Source organism: Carcharhinus amblyrhynchos, chromosome 24, assembly GCF_965287045.1.
Source record: "Carcharhinus amblyrhynchos chromosome 24, sCarAmb.v2.hapA, whole genome shotgun sequence".
NCBI classification, from domain to species: Eukaryota; Metazoa; Chordata; class Chondrichthyes; order Carcharhiniformes; family Carcharhinidae; genus Carcharhinus; species Carcharhinus amblyrhynchos.
Genome location: NC_137347.1, coordinates 36,407,841 through 36,433,381, shown reverse-complemented (window position 1 = coordinate 36,433,381; position 25,541 = coordinate 36,407,841). Strand labels below are relative to the sequence as shown.

General features: G+C 46.7%; 1 protein-coding gene across 1 annotated transcript; it reads right to left on the bottom strand.

Annotated features, from left to right (window-relative positions):
* Positions 1-1,498: 1,498 nt before the first annotated feature.
* selenon (selenoprotein N) lies at positions 1,499-25,328 on the bottom strand. The gene is made up of 12 exons (XM_080211356.1): positions 24,806-25,328; positions 21,855-21,972; positions 19,384-19,514; positions 17,002-17,214; positions 14,610-14,734; positions 13,661-13,798; positions 9,952-10,033; positions 8,459-8,647; positions 8,264-8,369; positions 5,868-5,980; positions 4,365-4,466; positions 1,499-1,858 (listed from the first exon to the last, which is right to left on the bottom strand). The coding sequence occupies exons 1-12, from the start codon at positions 24,998-25,000 to the stop codon at positions 1,688-1,690; spliced, it is 1,683 nt and encodes a 560-aa protein (XP_080067482.1). The 5' UTR covers positions 25,001-25,328; the 3' UTR covers positions 1,499-1,687.
* Positions 25,329-25,541: the final 213 nt, after the last annotated feature.

Below are 25,541 nucleotides of genomic sequence, written 5' to 3'. Positions count from 1 at the left end.
CACAGAGAATATGCAAACTCCTCACAGACAGTGACCCAAGCTGGGAATCGAACCAGGGTCCCTGGCGCTGTGAGGCACCACTGCACCACCATGCCACCAGGGTTCCTTGAGTAATTATTGTACAAGTGTCCCCTGGTTACACCCTCCTGCTTGTGGAAACAGCTTCTTCTTATTTACTCTTTCAAGATTAAGACAAAGGGGTTTTTTGTTAACTCACATAAGAGTTTCAAAGATCAAAACTCCAAAGCTTTGAGGCAGCAAATGAACATTCTGCAGCAGAGAGGCCCTGTTACTTATCTACACACACCGAGCTGAACCAGCTCCTGAGACTAAAAGGTTGTGTCTCTGCAGTTTTTCAAGTGGGTGTGTGTAGGATTTCGAATACACAAAGGAACTCTCTCCTACCCACACTGGAGTTAACAGCTTATCACAGAAAATAGATTGCTGAAAAATGTTCCTGGCCTTGGGGCTCCTGGGAAAAGACCCTCTCCAAAATCTCTGATTCACTTCAGCAAACTCATCCTTATTTCTAAATATTCCCCCAACACCTTTTGTGTTTTGGGAAAAACTTTACGTCTAGACTGGCAGTTTTCCCACAAGGATAGGGATTCGGAAGAGGTGAGTAGGGATGTTCAAAAGTATTCTGGTAAAGATTTTAATGCCTAAATAGGCAACAACCTATTCTCGAAATCCATGATTTGATCAGTTGTGAGGACGAATGTAAGATCATCATTGGAGGTCAAGAGGAATGGTTTTTGATAGAGGGAGGTGGTCATTCAGACCTGATAAGAAATCGCTCACACTTTCCACAGTTAAAAGACTTGGGGAATGGGGCTAAGCGGTGGCTCATTACAGAGAGTCCAACAGTCTCTCTCCTGATGACGAGCATCAGTTCACCATGTCAGAGGCGGATTCAGCTCGTGGCAAGTGTGCTGGACAACACTGAAAACTGGGAGACAGGAAAACCCCTTAGAGAAAATGCTGGAAGATCTCAGCAGGTCTGGCAGTATCTGGAAGGGGAGAAAAGAGCTGACGTTTCGAGTCCAGGCAACCCTTCGTCAAATCTCATTTCTCCTCTCCTTCATAGAATCCTACAATGCAGAAGAAGGCCATTTGGCCCATCGAGTCTGCACCGACCACAATCAACCCCAGGCCCTATCCCCATGAGCTTTGAGAAAGGGTCACCTGGACTCAGCCCTTTTCTCTCCTTACAGATGCTGCCAGAGCTGCTGAGATTTTCCAGCATTCTCTCTCTTGGTTTCAGATTCCAGCATCTGCAGTAATTTGCTTTTATCCCAAAGAAAAACCCTTGTTTGCTAAGAATGATACGCCCCCAAATCAAACACTAAAATCATGTTGGATGCAGCTTGAGAACACGGAACAGTCACCCTGACGCTATTTAATAAAACAGTTCTTGTCCAATTATTAATCCGCAGTCTTACTCAGGAGGACCATTTCAATGTAGACCCATTCGCAGCCCAACCCCCCCCACCCCACCCCCCCCGCCCCCGCGTCACAGACACTGTGCAGGTAAAAGCAGGTCCAACAAGCAGATGTCAACCTCAGCGAGACACTGGGAAACGCTGCTCTCTGCTCGAGCAGCGAATCAGATTTAAAACCACGCAACACAAAACTGGGGAGAAGCTGTAACGGGGGTGCAGACTCGTTCAGCCGGGATTCCCGCCAGTTAGGACGGAGCGAAACGTTTGGCTATTTCCAGCCCTTCCTTCAAAAACGAGACGTAGGCCGAAACAGCGTGGTCCTGGAAATGAGGCAAGCTGGTGAAGAGACTGGCCTCCACGTCCTCGAGCTTCACTGAAGTGATATCCAGTAAGTGGTTGGCGTTGATGTGGTGAATCTGCCAATAATAATCACAGCTCGTTATCCAAACACAGCTGACCACAACATTGGGAATCTGAGCGGAGAGAGCCAGGTTAGTGCCGGGGAATAAAATGCGGCATCAAATCTTACAGCACAGAAATAGGCCATTCAGCCCATCATATACTAGCGCTTATTATCCAAACTAGCCTCCTCCCACCCAAATTCATCACACCCCAGCAACATACTTCTTTCTCCCTCGTGTATTTGCCCGAGCTTCACCTTAAATACACCTCACATGGTACCTAGATTCACATTCTCACAACTCTCTGGGTGAAGAAATTTCTCCAGACTTCCTTACTGTGTTTATTAATGATTACCTTATATTTATGATCTTTAAGGGTGGTTAGCACTGCTGCCTCACAGCGCCAGGAACCTGGATTCAGTTCCAGCCTCAGGTGATTGTGTGGAGTTTGCACATTCTCTCTGTGTCTGTCTGCGTTCCCTTGGGTTTCCTCCCACACTCCAAACATTTGCGGATTAGGTGGATTGGCCATGTTAACATTGTCCCTTACGGTCAGTGGGGCTAGCAGATTAATTACAGAGGCGGCACGGTGACCGTGGTCAGCACTGCTACCTCACAGCACCAGGAACCCATGTTCAATTCCGGCCTAGGGTCACTGTCTGTGCGGAGTCTGCACGTTCTCCCCATGTCTGCATGGGGTTTCCTCCCATTCTCCAAAGATGTGTGAGGTAGGTTGATTGGCCGTGCTAAATTAACCCTAGCGTCAGGGGATTGGCAGGTAAATATGTGTGGTTACGGGAATAGGGCATGGGTGGGATTGTGGTCAATGCAGGCTCGATGGGCTGAATGGCCTCCTTCTGCACCGTAGGGGTTCTATGATTAACCTTGAACTCTCCCAAAAGTGGAAATACCCTCTTTACGTCTATCCGATTGAATTATTTCATAACTATAAAGTCCTGTATCTCAGTTCTCAGAAAAGGCCTTCAATATATTTGCTGTCCTCTTGACCACTGTGAAAGAATTCTGTCAAATCCACCTGCTTAAGACCTCCCAGGGATGTTTCCCAGTTTGGAGGCGCACACCTCCCTTTCCAGGAACTCAACGTCAGCGCCAGGCACGCTGACATCAGATCGAACACAGCCAAGATGCAAAGTAAAGCTCCTTCTACTCCCTCCTGACTTGTGTCAGCTCCAGTTGGAAGAGCAGCCCCTATCGCCCAACCTCACAACATGGGCATGGCGGCCCAGTGACTGCAGGGCAGCAAAGCACAATGCATCAAGTCAACACCTTCAGTAAAGAACAGCAAGAACACTGAAGTGGAAAGGTATCAATGAGGGACAAGTGCATACTTTCACGGATTTGATTGCTGAAAAGTGAGTTATTTGTCACAAGGCGCTTTCCAAACTTTACAAAGAGGGACGGTACCTTCATCTTCTTGGTTTCTCTGAGGAGGATAAAAGTCCTCAAACCAGGGACACACTTACTTTCATTTGCAAGAAGGTCCATCACAACACACAGCATGTTCCCCCAACTTCCGCCAAAAGAATACGTTCGCTCAATTACAAGCTTTAAAAAGCGAGGAGGCAAACTCCCCTTCAGCAGCACTGGGCCGAGATCGCACTGAGCATGTTAACACATCGCCACAAACCTTACAAATAGGGGCGGAATTCAAACCACAATAACTGAATATCGCAACAGATTTTACTCAATTTATCGAACGATAGTGGGATCACCACTCCAAGTGCAAACTGTTTAATGACCATTTTAAACACAAAGAACAAAGTACAGCATAGGAATAGGCCATTCGGCCCTCCAAGCCTGTACTGACCATGATAGAACACAAAACATTACAGCGCAGTACAGGCCCTTCGGCCCTCGATGTTGCGCCAAACTGTGAAAGTCAATCTAAAGCCCATCTAATGATGCCCAAACTAAAAAAATCTTCTGCCCTTACCCAACTCATATCCCTCTATTCCCTCCCTATTCATGTACCCCTCCAGGTATCTCTTAAATGTTTTTAATGTGCCTGCTTCCGGCACCTCCTCTGGCAGCGCTTCCCAGACACTCCCCACTCTCCATGTGAAAAACTTCCCCCCCATATCTCCCTTAAACTTTCCCCCTCTCAGCTTGAACCCTTGTAATTGACACTTCCAACCTGGGAAAAAGCCTCTGACTATCCAGCATGTCTGTGCCTGTCATTATTTTGTGGATCCCTATCCAATCTCCCCTCAGCCTCCGTCTTTCCAGGGAAAACAATCCTAGTTTATTCAACCTCTCCGCATAGCTAACCCCCTCGAGACCAGGCAACATCCGGGTGAACCTTCTCTGCACTGTCTCCAAAGCTTCCATGTCTCTCTGGTCATGTGGTGACCAGAACTGAACGCAATGCTCCAACTGCAGCCTGACCAAGGTTTTAGTTTTTTTCCAAAAACACTCTGTGGAGAAGAGAATATAGGGGATTTCTAGCTTTAAACACGGAACAATAACCATTATTGCTTCATAAACAAACACCAGGACTTACCACTGTGCCATTTGGTAAAGCTATCATCATCTCGACAGGGAAACTGTAGAATTCTAAATGCAGGCTGGCTAACTTGGCGTTACCTTCATCTTCTTGGTTTCTCTGAGGAGGATAAAAAAGTCCAAGTCCTCAAACCAGAAACACATTTACTTTCATTTGCAAGAAGGTCCATCACAACACACAGAATGTTCCCCCAACCTTCGCCAAAAGAACATTTTTGCCCAATTACAATCTTCAAGAAGTGAGGAGGCAAACTCCCCTTCAGCAGCACTGGGCCGAGATCGCACTGAGCATGTTAACACATCGGCACAAATTTTACAAACAGGGGCAGTACAATGGTTAGCACTGTTGCCTCACAGCTCCAGGGACCCAGGTTCGATTCCTGGCTTGGGTCATGTCTGTGTGAAGTCTGCATGTTCTCCCCACCCTCCCCACGTGGGTTTCCTCCGGGTGCTCCGGTTATGACGCAGAGCAGGTCCTGTTGGGCAGCCCTGTGGCACAACAGGATGTAGAAACCTGCAGCACCACGAATGCATCCACGTCCATCGTTCCCCACACGAGTTTGCGGCTGACTTGGGGGAGTGGGTGCAAGTGGAGACGTGGAGCAGAAAATCCTGGCTTCTCCCTGTAGAGGAAGGAATGGAATGGGGGAGAGGGGTCAATCTGGGCATCTTCACGGAGCAATACTACTGCAGCAATCACTGCGTGAGCACAGAATTAGAGCCGCATGGTGGCACAGTGGTTAGTGCTGCTGCCGCACTAACAGCTGGGAATCGAACCCAGGTTCGATTCCCAGCTCGGGTCACTGTCTGTGTGGAGTTTGCGCATTCTCCCTCGTGTCCGCATGGGTTTCCTCCGGGTGCTCCGGATTCCTCCCACAATCCGAAAGGTGTGCTGGTTAGGTGCATTGATCCAAACAGGTGCCAGAGTGCAGTGACTAGGGGAATTTCACAGTAACTTTATTGCAGTGTTAATGTAAGTAATATAAGCCTTACTTGTGACTAATAAATAAACTTTATTTTACCATTCTTCATTCGTTTCCCCCAGTTTACTCTTGTCAGCGTTTAGAACCTGTGGAATTCGTTCATTTGGGGCAGCACAGTGGTTAGCACTGCTGCCTTATCGAGCCAGGGACCCCAGTTCAATTCTGGCCTTGGGTCGCTGTCTATGTGGAGGGTGCACATTCTCCCCGTGTCTGCATGGGTTTCCTCCGTGGTTTCCTCCCACAGTCCAAAGACGTGCAGGTTAGGTGGATTGGCCATGCTAAATCGACCTTCATGTCAGTGGGATTAGCAGGGTAAATATGTGAGGTTACATGAATAGGGCCTGGTTGGGATTGTGGTTGGTACAGACTCGATGGGCTGAATGGCCTTCTTTTGCATTGTAGTGATTCTATGATTCATTTCAGCTCTACAGATCTCGCCTGAACCCAGAGTTTACCCTGTCCTCTGTTGATTCACTGGCTGTCATTACTTACTCCCATCAAACTCCTTGGTGATTTACCTGCAGATCCTCCAGTTCCTTGACCAGGGACCAGCTGTTGATGAAACTCTCGTTCAGCAGAGAGAGGACGGGCGAACTCTCGAGAACACTTTCCCGCAGAGTCCGCCCTGATCCTGCGTAAGCAGAAGGAAATAAAGTTAATATGACCGCGAGCACCTGACAGTGCGTCAGGACGAGTATCGCACCTTGCACTGGGTTACAAATCCAACCCTCACAGGGTAGCAGAGCTGGGGCTGGCAGCTGAACTATTCCCTTACCACTGTGGCAAAGTCTGCCCATTCTCCCCACGGACACTGGAGAAAGCGGTGGGGTGGGGGATACAGGGGATGATCTCAGAGATGGTTTGGTAGATTAGCCATGGTAAATGCATGGGGTTATGGGGATAAGGTGGGGTGGGCAGGCCTGAGTAAGATGCTGTATTGGAGAGTCGGTGCAGAATTAATGGGCTGAATGGCTTCCTTCTGCACTGTAGGGATTTTACAATTCTAACTGCGAGGTTATCTCAGATTGGAAGGGACACAAGTTAAAAGTGAGGGGTGGGGAGGTGGAATTTGAGGAAAAGCTTTTTTACCCAGAGGGTGGTGACGGTCTGGAATGCGCTGCCTGGGAGCGGAGACGGGATGCCTCACATCCTTTAAAAAGCACCTGGATGAGTACTTGGCTCACCCTAACATTCAAGGATTAGATGGGCAGGTCAGGGCATGGGTCAGTGCGGACTCGATGGGCCGAAAGGCCTCTCCTGAACTGTAGTATTCCGTGAAAAGGCTGGATCTCTTTTCTCCTGAAAAAGAAACGGTTGAGGGACGCCCAAACAGAGATCTTTAGGATGGTGAAAGAATGTGGACGTAGAGAGACTGTTTTGGGGAATATCAGAATGAGAGGCCGTCAATAAAATAATCACTCAGAAATCCCGTCGGGAATTGGGAAAGAACTTCCTTCCCCAGGCAGCGGTGAGAAGGTGGACCCCGCTCCCACAGGAAGGGATCGAGGTGATTAAATAAATATGAGGGATAAATACATTGCGTCGTTACTCTGTGAGGTTATCTTCCCCGGAAAGCAGCAAGGCTGGGATAAGGCGACTTGGACAGATGTAGCCAAGCATTACTGGGGCGGGGGGGGGGGGGGGGATGTGTGTGTGGGTGTGTGTGTGTGTGAGACAAAGTGGAGCTGAGATCACAAGTCTTATTGAATAGTGGAACAAGCTGGAAGGGCCAAATCGCCTCCTCCTATTGCCAAGTCCTGTGTTCGGTGGCAAAGGGAATAGGTTGTGCAGAATTTTATAATCTCTTTTCCTTTTCTAGATCAAGCAGACACCTAAAAATTAAGATGAGGAGCAGAAACTTTGCTCTCTTCATCACTAAGAGCTGTATGATCTCAAACCAAGGTCATTGTTCTCTCCACGATTCTCCCTCACTTTGTCCCAGTGGGCGGCACGGTGGTTAGCACTGCTGCCTCACAGCTCCAGGGACCTGGGTTCAATTCCCGGTTTGGGTCACTGTCTGTGTGGAGTTTGCACCTTCTCCCCATGTCTGTCTGGGTTTCCTCCGGGAGCTCTGGTTTCCTCTCACAGTCCCAAGATGCGCAGGGGGGGGTAGGTGGATTGGCCATGTTACATTGACCCTTTGTGTTGCGGGATGTACAGGTTAGAGGGATTAACGGGGTAAATATGTGCGGTGACGGGGATAGGGCCTGGGTGGGATTGTTGCCAGTGCAGACTCGATGGGCCAAATGGCCTCTTTCTGCACTGTAGGGAATCTATCAGAAGCATCCCAGTATCTTTGCCCAACAGCGATGCAGAAGTACATCTGACGCACCAACTGCAACAGTTCAAAAAGATGGCTCATTCCCCTCATACCCCGTTTTTGCTTGGAGCGCAGGAGGGATTTGTTTGAGGGCGTGGGCTCTTTAAATTGTGGGGGCGGCACGGTGCTTAGCACAGCGCCAGGGACCCAGGTTCAATTCCCAGCTTGGGTCACCGAGTGTGTGGAATCTGCACCTTCTCCCCATGTCTGTGTGGGTTTCCTCTGGGTGCTCCCAAGACGTGCGGGTTAGGTGCACTGGCCACGCTGAACTCTCCGTCAATGTAACCTGAACAGGTGCCGGAGCGTGGCAACTAGGGGGATTTTCACAATAACTTCATTGCAGTGTTAATCTAAGCCTACTTGCGACACTAACAAAATAAAAATTGCTTTGCACAGCCCTGTCACGTGCAGTAATGTAAAGGGGTCGATTTGGGTGCCGGCTGGGTGGGAGTCTCTGGGATTCTGTGCAGTTTTGCGGGGAAGTCGCAGGCCACCACCTTCCCAACTGGGAATGGGCAGTAAATACCACTGCTGCCTGAATGTGGAGAATGGATCAACTCTTAAAAGCTCGAGGGATTGAAAGGCAGGACTCACCTCAGCAAGACTGGTCATCGAGCGCGCCCCAGAGTAATATGGAATGCACAAGTTTATCTTCCATCCTTGCACGAGCAAAGGCCTCAGTAAAAGGAAGATATGACACCTGGAAATGGAAATTTCTGTTTCAGTGCTGTGTGTGGAATCGTCAGCACACAGACAAAAAAAATCACCTCAATTCCATTCGCTCATTACCTTCTTAAACGGGTACATGGTTGTCTCCAGAATGTTGGCAGCCTGCTCGAAGCCGATTTCTGATTGCCAGACAATGTCCTCGAAAATAAACTGAATGGGTTCCCCCGAAGTAGCCACACTGTCGATCACGTGACCACTCTCGTCCACAATAACATTGGGAATGGAAGGGCCTCTGGCTCTGAGCTCCATCTGCATCACAGACAGGCGGACAGACACTTAGGGGAAGCAAAACAAAACAGCCCAGGCCACACTGCGGGGCAAAGGCAGCCATCGGAGGAAGTGTGAGACGACTCTCCGCCGCTACAGAGCTGCCTGCTTCCCTTCCAGCCCGACACACTCCTGCCTCCCACGTCACAAACTGATCAATCCTCACACTTAGCCAGACTTCTGAACTGGTTTCAAAACCCACAGCTCTCCGACGCGAGTCGAGTTGCATTAGAGTCCATCGCGTCGAACCCGGCTATTGTTAAGCGGGACGCAGCAATATTAGATCAGGTGGTTACTGAGGATGCCAGCCGCTGATGTACAGCAAACAGTGACTCGACAATGCTCACCCTAGGAGCGTGGGGAAGATTGAATAGAGACAGCAGCGCCTTGGTAACCATTCCCCTTCTGAAAGAGGCAGTGGATAAGCAGGCCTGCTCAGGCACTCAATCACCGGGACAGTTCCCCCACTGCATTCTCTAATGGAACTACCAAGCTGTCCTTTAACAATGAGGCTTAAGATTCTGTTACAGTCTCCTCCCCCACATGCCATTGATTGTATCTGGTTAAAGCTGAAAGCCTATTTTCCTCGTAAAAGCTGTTCCTTATCAGAACGCTGAGAATGCGGTTTAAGGTATCGTTATTTTATTTCACAAACGAGGGGTTCATTCACCCTTCGTCGCTTGTCCTAAATTAATTTAAGAATGAGAGTTAAAGGGATTCGTTCTCCAAGAAAAGCTCACCACAAAACTTTTTTCCTCCAGGAAATTGGAATCAGAAACCCAGAAACAGACTTTAAAGAGGCCTCAGGTCGTCTCTCCTCTCCCCCTATCAACAGGTGCCAACTTCATGGAATCACAGGGTGGGATTTTCCACGCTCGTCCCAAGGCCGGAAAATCCCACCCGAGGTCAATGGACCGTTTCATTGTCCGTGTCCCACCTCCCGTGGTGGGAAGGAGGGGACAATTCTGCCCACACAGGTCAGGAGACCATTCAGCTCATCGTATAAGTGTTGGCTCTTTGAGGCGATCCACTCTCTCCCCATATTCCTGATATTTTTTCCCCTTTTCAAATATATATTCAATTCCCTTTGGAAAGTTACGATTGAATCTGCTTCCCTTTCAGGCTGTGCCCTCTAACTCCCTGTTTAAAAGAAGAATCTTATCTCCTGCTGTGTTTGTCTATCTGTGTCTCCTGGTTACTGCCCAATTTCTCCTGATTTACTCCAAGCCTGATGTTATTTTGAATACCTCTATTGAATCGTTCCTCCATACAGGAGCGTGACAAACCTGCGGCATGTAACCAATGTCCACCTCCATGTTGCTACCTTCACCTGCTCCACGTATCCACTCCATATCCACATTCAGGGACCTGGTATAGATTAAAGATATATACAAGTTATTAAAGGCGCTGGCCTTTCTGTACAGTTATTGGGTGCTGGAATTGGCAATATAGAAAACTTGGAGAGTCATAGAATCCCTACAGTGCAGGAGGAGGCCATTTGGCCCATTGAGTCTGCACCGACCACAATCCCACTTAGATCCTTTCTCTGTAATCCCCTGACACTGAGGGGCAATTTAGCATGGCCAATCAACCTAACCTGCACATCATTGGACTGTGGGAGGAAACCGGAGCACCCGGAGGGAACCCACGCAGACATGGGGAGAACATGCAAACTCCACACAGACAGTGACCCGAGCCAGGAATCGAACCCAGGTCCCTGGCGCTGTGAGGCAACAGTGCTAACCACTGTGCCACCATGACTACCCTACACTAAGGGGCAATATAGCATGGTCAATCAACCTAACCCGCACATCTTTGGAGTGTGGGAGGAATCGGAACACCCGGAGGAAACCCACGCAGACATGGGGAGAATGTACAAACTCCACTTAGACAGTGATTTAAGGCCAGAATTGAACCCAGGTCCCTGGCGCTGTGAGGCAGCAGTGCTAACCACTGTGCCACCGCACACCCAGGGACTGAAGTTATCCTTGTCAGTTACAATTGGATGGGCATTGGCAAAGCCCAACTGTTGGCCTTAATTATGAATACAGGTGTTGTTAAATTAAGGACCTAGAGGATTTATAAAGAGAGACCGCTGGGACTCTGTGTACTAGATAGCCATATATAATGCTGCATTCTGTAAATATGCCTATCACCAAAAAAAAGATTAGTGTTTCCATTCATTCTTCACCATCTGGCTCAGGACTTATTAAACACCAAATGTAAGTCAAGGAATTCAACCAGTGAAGGCCTCACGGCTGATGTGCCCTGCAATCGATACCCAACACCTGCCTAATCTTCGGCTGGAACCTGCCTCCCAGTTCAGAGTATCTGAACCCTAGGAATTGAAATTCCAAGCACACTTCATTTAAAAAAAGAACAAAATCAAGGTGAAGGGCTGGAGGAGACCCCACTGAATAAGAGAGGAGACAGGAGGAAGTAATTCATTGAGTCTTTACAGTACGGAAGAGGCCATTTGGCCCATCGAGCCTGCACTGATTCTCAGGCAGAGTGGCCTGAACTTACCCACCTTGCCCACCACGGAATCAGTGCGGGCGAGGGTTCTGGCAACAGAAATCTCTGTTGACCTCGGGTGGGAGTTTCCAGACTCACCCGAGCGAGGCTGTAAGATTCTGCCCAGTATTTTACCCAGGCCCTCTCGCTATCCCAGTAACATTTACCACAGCAAATCCCTCTAATCTACACATCCTGGGATAGACACTAACAGGCACGTTAGCACGGCCGATCCACCTGACCTGCACACAAAGAACAAAGAAAATTACAGGCCCTTCGGCCCTCCAAGCCTGCACCGATCATGCTGCCCACCTGAACTAAAGCCCCCTACCCTTCCGGGGACCATATCCCTCTATTCCCATCTTATGTATTTGTCAAGACGCCCCTTAACAGCCACCACCGTATCCGCTCCCATTACACCCACTTCCCCTCCCCGGCAGCGAGTTCCAGGCGCCCACCACCCTCTGTGTAAAAAATCTCCTTTAAACCTTGCCCCTCGCACCTTAAACCTGTACCGCCCAGTAACTGACTCTTCCACCCTGGGGAAAAGCTTCCACTCTGTCCATGTCCCTCATAATCTCGTAGACATCTCTGAACAAGAGGCAATTCAAGATTCGGAGACGCCGGTTTGGCTTTTAAAGTCGGAAGGAGGCCTGGGAGAGAATGAATTAAAAGAGGAAGGAAAATGTGAGAGGATTTACAACTGAGAAGCAGTGAGGGTGTGGCGGGGGAAACAGGCATCCTTCCCAGACCCACAGCGGGGAGGGAGGGGGCCCACTAATTAATAAGATGACGGCTGGAAGCTTGCGTGTCAGCAGGAAGTTGACAAGCTCTGTTATTCTCTAGTATTTTACACTTCCATTTGTGCTGCTGGGTTTCCGAGCGCCAGTGTTTTGGCAGCCATCACCCTCGTTTATTGGCATTTGTCTTCACAAGCCCATCCAGATGTTCAGTGCAGCACCAACCAGCTGTGACCATCGCTATCTAGTCTGCCTCACATCAGAAACGCAAACGGGGCCTGTGCACAGATATGGACGGAAGGAATAACACGTTATTTTTCCCCAAATAGAAGGGAATGGAATTCCAAGCTGAATTAATTTTTTTAAAAAATGAACAGAATCAAGGTGAAGGGGCCTGGGTGGAGGAAACCCCACCGAACCCGGGAATTCCTGCTCGAGGTCGACAGAGATTCCCGTTGCCGGAACGCCCACCCGCGCTGATTCCATGGCGGACGAGGTGGTAGGGTTCAGGCCACTCTGTCTGAGACTCAGTGCAGACTCGATGGGCTGAATGGCTTCTCCCGTACTGTAGGGACTCTGTGAATTACTCCCTCCTGTCTCCTCTCTCGCTCTTATTCAGCGGGGTGTCCTCCAGCTTGGAATTTCAATCCCCTTTCTCTCTGGGCCAACAGTGGGAACGAAACAAGATCGAGGCAAATGCGACAAGAAGCTCAGAGCATCCCTCAGAGAGAATTACCACCCAGAGCAAGAGAAAGAGTGTCAGACATTCTGGCAGGCCCTGGGCAGCACGGAGTGGGTTTTGTGCGATTTCTGTATGTTTTCTTCCGCGAGCAGATCATTGTTATCCGAATTCGGGACAAAAACATCTCCAGCGGTGGAATGTTTCCCGCGTCAGTTCTGATGTGATTGCACACGTGTAGAAGAGAGAGAGAGGGAAAAGAGAAAGGAGAGAGAAAGAGAAATGGAGAGAAAAGGCCAGAGAGTGAGAAAAGGGCAAAGGAGAGAAAGAGAGAAAGGGAGCAAGGAAGAAAACTCTGGTGAGGTAGGAAAGGCAGCAGCCAATTTGCGGACAGCAAGCTCTCACCAGTAACCGTACAATCGGTTTCAGTGATGCTGCTGAAGATTAAATAATGATCTGGATATCGAGACAACTCCTGTCCTCTTCCCTGAACAGTGCCATGGGATCTTCTCATTCCCACCCTTAGGGCAAATGGTACCAGGGTTTACTAACTCCGTCAACAACGTGGCACTTGTCAGAACTGCACAGAGTCTTAAAGTGTTAGAAAATTATTTATTAGTGTTACAAGTGGGCTTACATTGCAATGAAGTTACTGTGAAAATCCCCATGTCACCGCACCCTGGCGCCTGTTCAGGTACACTGAGGGAGAAATTAGCACGGCCAACGCACCTAACCAGCACATCTTTTGGACTGTGAGAGGAAATTGGAGGGAACCCATGCCGACACGGGGAGAATGTGCAGACCCTGCACAGAGTCACCCAAGTCAGGAATCGAACCTGGGTCCCTGGCGCTGTGAGGCAGCGGTGCTGACCACTGTGTGTCACTGAAGGGGGATTCAAATGTTTTGACTTTGACACTGAAAGTGCTGCTACTCCGTCAAGTCTGACCCCCTTTACACAAGGGAACTTACTCCAGAACCAAACCAAAAAAAGGCACGTTACTCGTGAAGAGAAGGTTTATTGATGATCGTCCAGGGCAAGACCACCAGAAGATCACACCGACCTGTCATTGGGAACATACATCCAGAAATCGCGGATGTGGGATGCATCTTTGGAAAGAACAATGTGTCCGGTAAATTGCCCTGGAGTGAACCAGAAAGGATAGTCCGGAGGCTCATTCAGCTGAAATTCCGCATGGATCCTGAAACGTAAACACATCTCATCAGCTCCCTGTCCAAAAGATACAGAGAAGATATTCATTCTGTCTGACAGAAACATCTCCCGTTTTCGTAACAGCATCTCTGACTCCCCACCCCACCCCCCACCATCTACTATCAGCTACCTTCCTCCAGTTCTTAAACGCAGAAGGATATATCCCGGAAATTTACTGCCTTGTCTGCCCGAGGCTCGTGAGATCCCCGCCCGAGGCCAGCGGAGAATGCCTGTTCAGCGAGCCTCGGAACAGGAAAAGGTGGTAAAATTACGGCTACAGTATCTTGTCAGAACTGCGCAGAGTTTTAATTTGTTAAAAAAATTACTTATTAGTGTTACAAGTGGGCTTACATTAACACTGCAATGAAGTTACTGCGAAAATCCCCAAGCCGCCACACTCCGGCGCCTGGTTGGGTACACTGAGGGAGAATTTTGCACGGCTAAATTTAGTATCAGGTTCACACATTCATAAATCCAGGGACGTCTGTGCATTCTCGAAGATAGCTTGCAGGGAGTGTGTGTATTTGTAGTATATTTAATGAAAACCCCAAAACATCAGTGAAAGGGAAACCGCGACCATTTAACTTGGATGGCAGTTCCTGCAGTTCTATTATTTGATAAAGAAAGGCTGAATCCACCTGAAAAACTGTCCTTTATGAGACCCCAAAATCCTTTTTTTACAGCCAAAGGGTTATTTTCGAGCTGTTATTACCTAACAGAGGCAAAAACAACTTAAAAACAGGGAACAAGGAAGAAAGTTATGAGACAAGCGGTGGAGCTGGCACAGGAAACACACTCACCTGAACACAATGTCATAGTAGGATTCACTGACTGCTCGGATACAGGCCACTGCACCCTGGGACGCAAACCTGGTCTTCACAAACGGCCGTGGATGAAACATACTGAGAAGTTTATGGATAATGACCTGTTTGAAAAGGACAAACCTCGTGTAATGGAATGTACAAACAGTGACTTTGAGGGTGGCACGGTGGTTAGCACTGCCACCTCACAGCGTCAGGAACCCAGGTTCAATTCCTGGCTTTTTCTTAAAGTTTGTTTATTAGTCACAAGCTTACATTAACACTGCGATGAAGTTACTGTGAAATTCCCCTCGTCGCCACAGTCTGGTGCCTGTTCAGGTCAATGCACCTAACCAGCTCGTCTTTCAGAATGTGGGAGGAAACCCACGCAGACACGGGGAGAACATACAATCTCCTTACAGACAGCAACCCAAGCCGGGAATCGAACCTGAGTCTCTCGTGCTGTGAAGCAGCAGTGCTAACCACTGTGCTACCTTGCCGTGCCATTTGGGTTACTGTCTGTGTGGAGTCTACATGTTCTCCCCGTGTTTCCTCCGGGAGCTCTGGTTTCCTCCCACAATCCAAAGGTGTGCGAGTTAGGTTTATTGGCTGTGGTAAATTGTCCATAGTGTGTCCCGGGATGTGTAAGTTAGAGGGGTTAGCGGGGTAGATGTGTGGGGTTGTGGGGATAAGGCCTGGGATGGGATGGGATTCTTGTCGGTGCAGAGTCAATGGGCTGAATGGCCTCTTTCTGCACTGTAAGATTCTATGATTTCAATGACTCCAATCTACAGGGATGTATCTTTTTCACCAAAACCAGCATTAAAGATATGATGTATTTTGTGTTGATATTGTGCTGTTTTGATAGATTCATATTTAAAGTAGGGCTGCTTTAAGACGCAGTGTTTTGTTGTAAGAGTCAACATATCTGGGAAAACATGCAGTTCAAATGCATGTTTTCCCAGATATATGTTCAAATGAAAATGATTGATTTTAGCTCAAAATGTATTGTTTTGTAGAGTTAATGGACCTTTTGTTTATTTAGGTTCTCCAGGGATTTTAGATTAGGTATGCAGAGTCATGTGAATTTTGATTGGATTGATTGACGAGGAAAGAATTACATGGTTAATGGGAGGAGCTAAGCTTGCAGGAAGGAACAGTTTCATTTTCATTTTAAAGTGAAGAACAGTTGCTGTCTGGTGGAAAAAAAGAAGTGTCTCTCCAGAGGCTTTTCGAAAGCTCCAAGACTGGTAACCTAAATCAAAACAAGTATGCTTGTGTTTTGCCTCTGAGTCTGAGGCAGAGAGAGCACCACAGAGAGGATTTGCCTTCATTCCAACCTTTAACACTTTTAAATTTAGAAATGGCCTCAGCAGTCAGGTTACTTCGGGCTAAGGCTGCAGCTGAACCCCTGTTGGCCAGGGGAGCCTCCATTCTGCTTGAAGCGCTGGACCCCTGGTCTGCCACCAGGAGACAGCCTCCAAACAGCTGGCCTAGTCCCCCCATGCCTCACGGAGCCAGGAGGGTGGCTGGAAAATATGGGGGTGTAGTTCTGCTGCTGCCCCAAAACTGAACTGATGGAAAATAATTTTAAACCATTCTCTTTCTGTAAAATAAGTTTTCCACATGAAAATATCAACGCGCCAATTACTAAAGAATAATGTTACTCATTACTGAAAAAACTCTTTTAAAAACCAGGTAATCTTCCATAACATCTGTAACTAAGGTAGCTAATTACATCGAAACATAGAAACTAGAAGTAGGCCATTTGGCCCTTTGAGCCTGCTCCACCATTCATTGTAATCATGTCTGATCATCAAATTCAACATCCTGTTCTCCCTTCCCCCCCATATCCCTTGATCCCTTTAGCCCCAAGAGCTAGATCTTGGGGCTTAGAGCTAGAAGATTTCTTCTTGAAATCAGATGACATTTTGGCCTCAACAACATTCTGTGGGAGTGAATTCCACACATTCACCACCCTCTGGGTGAAGAAATTTCTCCTCACCTCAGTTCTAAAAGGTTGGCCGCTTATCCTCAAACTATGACCCATAGTTCTGGTCTCCCCCCGCCATCGGGAACATTCTTTCTGGATCTACCACGCTAACTCTTGTTAGAATTTTCGGGATCACCTCTCACTCTTATAAATTCTAGATTTAACACGAAGAACTAGGAGCAGGAGTAAGCCATTCGGCCCCTCAAGTCTGCCCTGCCATTCAATAAGATCATGGCTGATCACTAAATATTAAAAGGAAATAATGAGGGGAATTGTTGTCATTATTATTGTTATTATTGGTGCATCGTCCTTGAATAACTATCAATGTGTGTTGACTGCACAAGCTCAGGCACATTACAGCGCGAGGGGGAGGGAAAGAATAAAGGGCAGTGTTGTTACCTCTCTTCCTTGTGGTGTTGGAGGGTAAAACCTATTACTGGAGAGATACCCTGTGAAGATGGTCAGTTCATTGGGAATTATCCACCATGCATCTCCCAGCTTCACATCATTCTTAAGAGGGAGGAAGGCTTCAAACATGTTGTTACTAAACACGCTGGAGGGAATCTCTGCCGACTCCCAGTTTCTCAATGCTGACAGCGCACTGTGAGAAACCTGAAACACAGAAAATACACAGGATTTCCTTACTTTTCTCTTAAATATATATTCCTCATATTAAGCTGATCTTTCTCCACACCCTAGCTACGAATGTAACACTACATTCTGCACCCTCTGTTTTCCTTCTTCCCTGCATACTCTATGAGCAGTATGCTTTGTCTCTATAGTGCGCAAGAAACAGCACTTTTCGCTGTTTGCCAACACCTGTGACAATAATAAATCAAATCAAACACAACACACTGTACAAGGGTGGAAGTGGATCGCTGACATTTCATGCATGCATCTGGAAGCCCCAGGAACTCTAAGGGTGCAATAATTTATACTGCCTGAGAAGAGGGTCCTGACTGGTTGGCAAGTAGACATTGACTGGCAGAGGCATTGCCATGGAGAATGCACCAGGGTACAGTTAACTGTCAGGTAAGATTTTGGTCTGCTTGCGATTCTGTCCTGATGCATGCAAGACAAGAATCTTTGACAACACAACTTTTTTTTCCCAGCGACATTCAAGTTCTGTACCACCAAGTGACAATTTTTAAAAAGAACATTTAACAACATCTTTCCAGAGGCTTGGTTAATTTAAAGTTAAATTCTCCTTCACTGTCCCAATCTGTAGAATAAAAAGCTAAGCCCAATCAAGGGTCAATTAGGTTGTTTTGGACTTACAATACATAGCCTCTGAATCAAAAAGGTTTATTAATCTCATCTTAAATCTGCCAGCCATCAGCGTGTTTGGAAGGATATTCAATCTGTTTGACCATCTCATGATCACACCTTCCTTGACCATCAAGTCCTCAGGTAGGGTTCAAACTCAGAGCTCCTGGTTCAGAGGCAGGGACACCAGCCACTGCACCACAAGACCGCCACTGTGCTGAATGGGACGTGTAAAATATGATTAACTGTTCTATAGAATTAAAAATATATAATTTGCAAATGTTACTCTAGCTTGTATGACATTGTTTTGGCAGAGATGCTTTCTTCCTTTTCACTGACAGATTACGTCGAGAGAGCCCGATATAAATTCCAATAAATAATTTAGCAATTCATTAACTGGACTTGGAAAGTGAAAGGTGCAAAATTTCACAGCCTGTTGTCTGGTCATTTGAAGAAGACAGCTTCACGAAAAACTGAACTGAGAGTTAGTGATGTTTGAAAGCAAATTGTTGAATCCCTACGGTTTATGAAGTGTCTCCTTGGCTCAGAGCACAATGTAGTAAATAAGGATCTGACAATCAAGAATCAATTGCTCCCAACATTTAGTCGGGAAGATGGTACGAGGCAACAACAAAGTGATGTAGTCTGTCCAAGCTGGAATGATGGAGGCAGGGGTGGCTCCAGTAAGGCCCAGGTTAGTGCCTCCTCATGGATATTTCTCCCCTCGCTTCTTGAAGACATTAATTCCTTGCTGGGTTCCACAGTGAGCTCTCTAACGCCTCATTCAAATGGGTCTTATTTTCACACTGCATATATCAGGAAATAACCATCTCCAACAAGAGAGAATCTAACCATCTCCTTTCGACATTCAATTGGTGAGTTCTCCTTCATCAATATCTTGAGTGTTACCAGAAACTGAATTGGACCATCCGTGTAAGAAGAGTGGCTACAAGAGACTAGGAATTCTGTGGCAAGTAACCCAATTCCTGACTTGCCAATAGTTTGTCCACCATCTACAAGGCACAAGTGTGTGTTGGATGAGTACAGCTCCAACAACATTCAAGAAACTCAACACCATCCTCGGCAAAGCAGCCCATTTGAATGGCACCCCGTCCACCACTTTCAATATCCACTCCCTTCACCACCTAGACACACAGTGACAGCAATGTGTCAGATACTCAAACTGTCTGAATGCACCAACTATCAAGTCCTGGAGACAAGTCCTTGAACTCAGAGCTTCTGGTTCAGAGGCAGGAATGTTACCCTCTGCTCCACAAGACCTTGATGTTCTGTTTTAGAGGTTACAAATGGGGCATTATGACTTGAAGTTACAGAAAGCAGAAATTGGTGTCGGACTAACTTATAAAATAAACAAAAGCTCCTGTACTTTCCAGTCGCGTGTCGAAATAATCTCTAGAAAGACATTTGCTTCGCTAGGCTTCACAGACTTAAACTAGACAATTTCCCAACAGTCACAGTCAGAGCAGTGGAAAGGGGGAGACATGATTCACTCACTCCAAGAAACCCGTCTTTACTCTTAGTCATAGTTTCCAATATCAGAGGCTGAAATCTTGCTTCGATCGTCAGCATTTCTGAGTTAGGATCCAGTTCCTCACTGCTCTCAAAATCAGGCGGCGAGGCAATACCTGTACAAAATAAAGCACAGCTGAAAGAGTTTAGACGTAACACTGACTCACTCACGATGTTGATTAGGGAAAACATCACAGCAGTACTGAGAGGGGATATATATCTGAGGGTTTGGCCACTGAGTCTACATGGGTAGGACTGGAAAATAAGAAGGGGGAAATCACTTTGATAGGGTTGTACTGTCAGCCCCCAAATAGTTAGCAGGAAATCGAGGAGCAAGTATGTAAGGAGGTTACAGATGGCTCCAAGAAAAAATAGGGTGATAATAATCGGGGATTTTCACTTTCCCAACGTTGACTGGGACAGCCGTAGTATTAGAGGGTTGGATGGAAAGAAATTTCTTGAGTGCATTCAGGAGGAATTTCTCATTCAGCATCTGGATGGCCCGACTAGAGAGGGGACAAAACTTGACCTCCTCTTGGGAAATAAGGAAGGGCAAGTGACAGAAGTGTTAGTGCGGGATCACTTTGGAACCAGTGACCATAATTTTATTAGTTTTAAGATAGCTATGGTGAATGAAAGGCCTGGCCCAAAAGTTAAAATTCTAAATTGGGGCAAGGCCAATTTTGATGGCACCTGGCAGGAACTTTCAAAAGTTAATTGGGGGAGTCTGTGGGAAGGCAAAGGGACGTCTGGTAAGTGGGAGGCTTTCAAAAATGTTTTGAACAGGGTTCAGGGTAAATACATCCCTGAAACCTGGATGACTCAGGATATTGAGACCCTGGTCAAGAAGAAGAAGGAGGCACATGACATGCATAGGCAGCTGGGATCAAATGAATTCTTTGAAGAGTAGAGTTAAGAGAGGAATCAGGAGGGCAAAAAGGGGACATGAGATTGTTTTGGCAGATAAGGCAAAGGAGAATCCAAAGTGCTTCTACAAATACATTAAGGCCAAAAGAGTAACTAGGGAGAGAGTAGGGCCTCTAAGGATCAACAAAGTTATCTATGTGCGGATCCACAAGAAATGGGTGAGACCCTAAATGAACATTTCTCAAGAGTATTTACTGTTGAGAAAAGCATGGATGTCAGGGAACTTGGGGAAAGAACTAGTGATGCCTTGAGGAGTGTACATATTACAGAGGAGGTAGTGCTGGAAGTCTTAAAGCGCATCAAGGTAGATAAATTCCTGGGACCTGATGAAGTGTATCCCAGGACATTGTGGGAGGCTAGGGAGGAAATTGCAAGTTCCCTGGCGGAGATATTTAAATCATCGACAGTCACAGATGAGGTCCCTGAAGATTGGAGGATGGCAAATGTTGTGCCTTTGTTTAAAAAGGGCTGCAGGGAAAAGCCTGGGAACTACAGGCCAGTGAGCCTCACATCAGTGGTGGATAAATTGTTGTAAGGTATTTTGAGAGACAGGATTTACAGGCATTTAGAGGGGCAACGGCTGATTAGGGACAGTCAGCATGGATTTGAGAGTGGAAAATCACGTCTCACAAATTTGATTGAGTTTTTTGAAGGGGTAACCAAGAAGGTAGATGAGGGCAGTGCAGTTGATGTTGTCTACATGGACTGTGACAAGGTACTGCATGGTAGGTTATTGCATAAGGTTAAATCTCACGGGATCCAGGGTGAGGTAGCCAAATGAATACAAAATTGGCTTCTTGACAGTAGACAGGCGGTTGTAGAGGGTTATTTTTCAAACTGGAAACCTGTGACCAGCGATGTGCCTCAGGGATCAGTGCTGGATTCATTGTTATCGTTTATATTAATGATTTGGATGAGAATATAGGAGGCATAGTTAGTAAGTTTGCAGATAACACCAAGATTGGTGGCATAGTGGACAGTGAAGAAAGTTATCAAAGATTGCAACGGGATCTTGATCAATTGGGCCAGTGGGCTGACGAATGACAGATGAAGTTTAATTTAGATAAATGCGAGGTGATGCATTTTGGTAGATTGATCCAGGGCAGGATTTACTCAGTTAATGGTAGGATGTTGGGGAGAGTTACAGAATAAAGAGATCAAGGGGTACATGTTCATAGCTCCTTGAGAGTGGAGCCCACAGGTGGACAGAATGGATCACCGTCTGTGCGGAATTTGCACATTCTCCCCGTCTGCGTGGGTTTCCTCCAGGTGCTCCAATTTCCCCCCACATCACGAAAGATGTGCTGGTTAGGTGCATTGATCCGAATAGGTGCCAGCATGTGGCAACTAGAGGAACTACACAGTAATTTTATTGCACTCTTAATGTGATCCTTATTTGTGACTAATAAATAAACTTTAATTTTTTTGCGTTGCACAGTAAAGCGGCCACAATCAATTGCATTCATACGTTAAACAATGCTGCAGACTGTTTATAGACAATTTTCATCTAGAATGTGGCCAGACTGTACCTGTTAGCTTTTCAGCTAGAGGCTTGAACTCTTCTGGACTGAGGTACAGATCATTATTGGCGTCAAATGAGGAAAACAGGAAGAATCCTTCGCTGCCAAGAGATTTCAGAGCATCTTTCTAGGAGATAAATATTATATCTTAAATGTAGATAACATTGAACCACAAATTGAAACCACTCCACATAATAAAATGAGTTTAGATTTTGTTCACAATGATTCTTCTAAGTTTCTTCTCCAATAACTTAAGCCACATGGAGATTCTTCATGCATGATCCTCACAAGAGTTTGCAGCCACGCCTGGCCAGTGTTAGTCTAACTTATATGAACAGACCTGCCAATACTGACCAGCTGATAACATCGACAATAGTTTTTCTATTTATTACCCCCCCTGCCTCCCTCTTCCCAATCTGGAGGCAACTGGTGTCACAAGGACAGCACGGTGACACCGTGGTTAGTGCTGCCCCCTCACAGCGCCAGTGTAGTGGGGAATTCTGTTTTGTCAGCCAGATTACTTTGGAAAGTTTTAAAAAGCATCTTTGATAAGTTAGCTCTTGCAAAGCATAATAAAACTTTAATTTTAAAACTAAAACATAGAAATAGAACATGTGGACAGCACAGTGGTTAGCACTGCTGCCTCACAGCGCTAGGGACCAGATTCGATTCCCAGCTTGGGTCACTGTCCGTGTGGAGTTTGCACATTCTCCCCATGTCATCGTGGGTTTCCTCTGGGTGCTCCAGTTTCTTCCCACAGTCCAAAAGACATGCTGAATTATAATCTGACACTTTACATTGTAGTTTGCCATTTGTTCATTCAACTGTCGGAAGCACACTCCTCAAACAAAATGGCTTCCTGGTTGCTTAGCAATATAAAACTATAATTTTATTCAGCATTTTGTGGGGTAGACAAAACTGCAAGATAAGGGCCAAGTCACCTGGCAGAATTCCCAATCCAAGTTTTTGGTCTCCCTGTCCTCGAATACAAAATTATATTATTTATTTCTTTAAACAATGCATGATTTCATAATTGTACCATATTCAAGTTACATGGTAGCCGAGTTTCATGTTTTAGCTAATTTACTGACCCAGTCAGTCCTTCAGTTTTACAATTTAATATTGACAGGCTTATTAGCTTTACATTTAAATGCCCATTTTATTCTCAAACCTTATATTAAAATATTTAGCAGCTAGATATCCTGGTGTTAGGTATTATATGATTAAGTGTTCCCTTCGTCAGCCAGGGACCTGGGTTCAATTCCCAGTTTGGGTCACTGTTTGTGCAGAGTCTGCACATTCTCCCCGTGTCTGCACGGGTTTCCTCCGGGTACTCCGGTTTCCTCCCACAATCCAAAAGACATGCTTTGGCCAAGCAATGTTCTCCCTCAGTGTACCCGAACAGGCGCCAGAGTGTAATGACGAGGGGATTTTCACAGTAACTTCATTGCAGCGTTAATGTAAGTCTACTTGTAACAATAATAAATAAACTTTAAAACTTAAACTATACGAAACTACACAAGGCCAACATATGTCAGCGAACATGGAGGTGATGAGCAAATGGGATTTAACCAGGTCATAGAGTGATTGAGGTTTATCACATGGAGACAGGCCCTTTGGCCCAACTTGTCCATGCTGCCCAGTTTTACCACTAAGCTAGTCCCAACTGCCTGCGTTTGGCCCATATCTCTCTGTACTAATTTTACCCATGTAACTGTTTAAATGCTTTTTAAAAGACAAAATTGCACCCACCTCTACTACTACCTCAGGCAGCTTGTTCCAGACACACCACTGGATGAGTGAAAAACTGTCCCTCTGGACCCTTCTGTAACTTTCTCCTCTCATCTTAAACCTACGTCTTTATGTTTTAGACTCCCCTCCCTTTGGGAAAAGATATTATCTGGCAGATCTATGCCCCTCATTATTTTATAGACCTCTTTAAGATCGCCCCTAAGCCTCTATGAAAAGCCTCAGGGAAAAAAGTTCCAGTCTATCCAGCCTCTCCTTATAATTCAACTCTTGTCCTCTTGTTTAGAGGCTCCAAGATGGTAGGCCATGCGGGGGAGGCATCCTTAAGTCACAGACCTGGCCAGGGGCAACAGAGGCATGAATGTGGGTTTCAGCAACAAACCAGCCAGGATAGGGGGGGACATTAAAGTTTAAAAATTTACAGTTTATTTATTAGTGTCACAAGTTGGCTTACATCAACACTGCAATGAAGTTACTGTGAAAATCCCCTAGTCCCCACACTCTGGCTCCTGTTTGAGTACACTGAGGGAGAATTTAGGCCAATACACCTAATGTCTTTCAGATTGTGGAAGGAAACCAGAGCACATGGAGGAAACCCACGCAGACATGGGGAGAACATGCAAACTCCACACAGGAATCGAACTGGGTCCCTGGTGCTAACCACTATGCCACCCACAGTGGGGATATAAAATGTTGGTAAGTGTTGGATTAGAAGCTCAGCTAAGTTCAGGCTCAAAATGTGGCAAATACGTAGCTCAGACACCAGCCAAAGTTTGTTGGGGGGGGGGCGAAATTTGTTACAGTATAAATGGCAAGAACTTTCAGACCTTACAAGATCTGAACTAAATACACGTCTCATATTTTATGAAGGTCCCAGCCACATAACAGAAAAGGCAGTGTGTGCAGACAAACATTGTATGGAGCTGGAGGTTGCAATGGAAATGAGGCAGTCCCTGGCTTGTTATGGAGGGGTACGTGTGAAACGTGAACCTTTCCAAGCTCCTCTCCCCCCACCCCTGGCTCTCTGCACACAAACGCAGCCAAAACGACTAACTTTTCACCTCTCCAGCCCTCCCCCCAGTGTCCCCCTTTATTTTATTAATTGAACTTTTTATCCCATCAATAAACAACCCCCTCCTCCCACCACCCCCCCCCAAAAAAAAAGAACAATTATCCCAGAGACAGCAGCATTAGGCCAGTTTCCCTCTTACTTGTTGTGTGGCTCTGTCATAGTCGCGGTAATATTTCCATCCTCCAGCTCCCAGCAGTAGCAGCAGCAGCGCGATGCCCAGGAACAAGCTGCTCTTTGCGGGTCCTCTCCTGCTTTTGGCCGCCCCATTTCCTTCCTCTCCCGGCTCCCCTTCCCCGTCCCTCTGTCTTCTCCTCTGCCTCACATCAGACGCCATCTGAAAGTCTCCTGGAACTGCCTCTGTTGAGCTCCCGTTCTCTCTCTGGGTTGCCCTGAACTTCTCCCGTTTCCTCCCTGCCTAAAGCACCAACTCCCGCATTAGTGCCCGGGTCTCCATCAGCTTGTGCTGCCTTCCTGTCTCTCTCTGCAGCGTTAGCGAGCGGGGCCTGAAAGAAAGTCTGGAATGACTGCAATTTCCCCACTGGAATGGGCCCCTCTGCAGATATGAATCAGTTAAGCTCAGATCCGCATCTCTCCAATCGCAAGAAAGAGCCAATTTTGATGAATGCCTCTCTTTCTACAAACAAAAGATACCATTCCTTACGTTTAGCGCCGTGCACAGTTCTGCTCTCCATTATAACATTCAAAAGAATATAGAGGCACCACTATATTACCAACTCTTCAACAATTAAAGATCAGTTTCCTAGAATCCCTACAATGCAGAAGGAGGCCAGTCCAGCCTGCACTGACAATTCCATTATGTAGAGGTGCAGGCATTGGACTGGGGTAAACACAGTAACAAGTCTCACAACACCAGC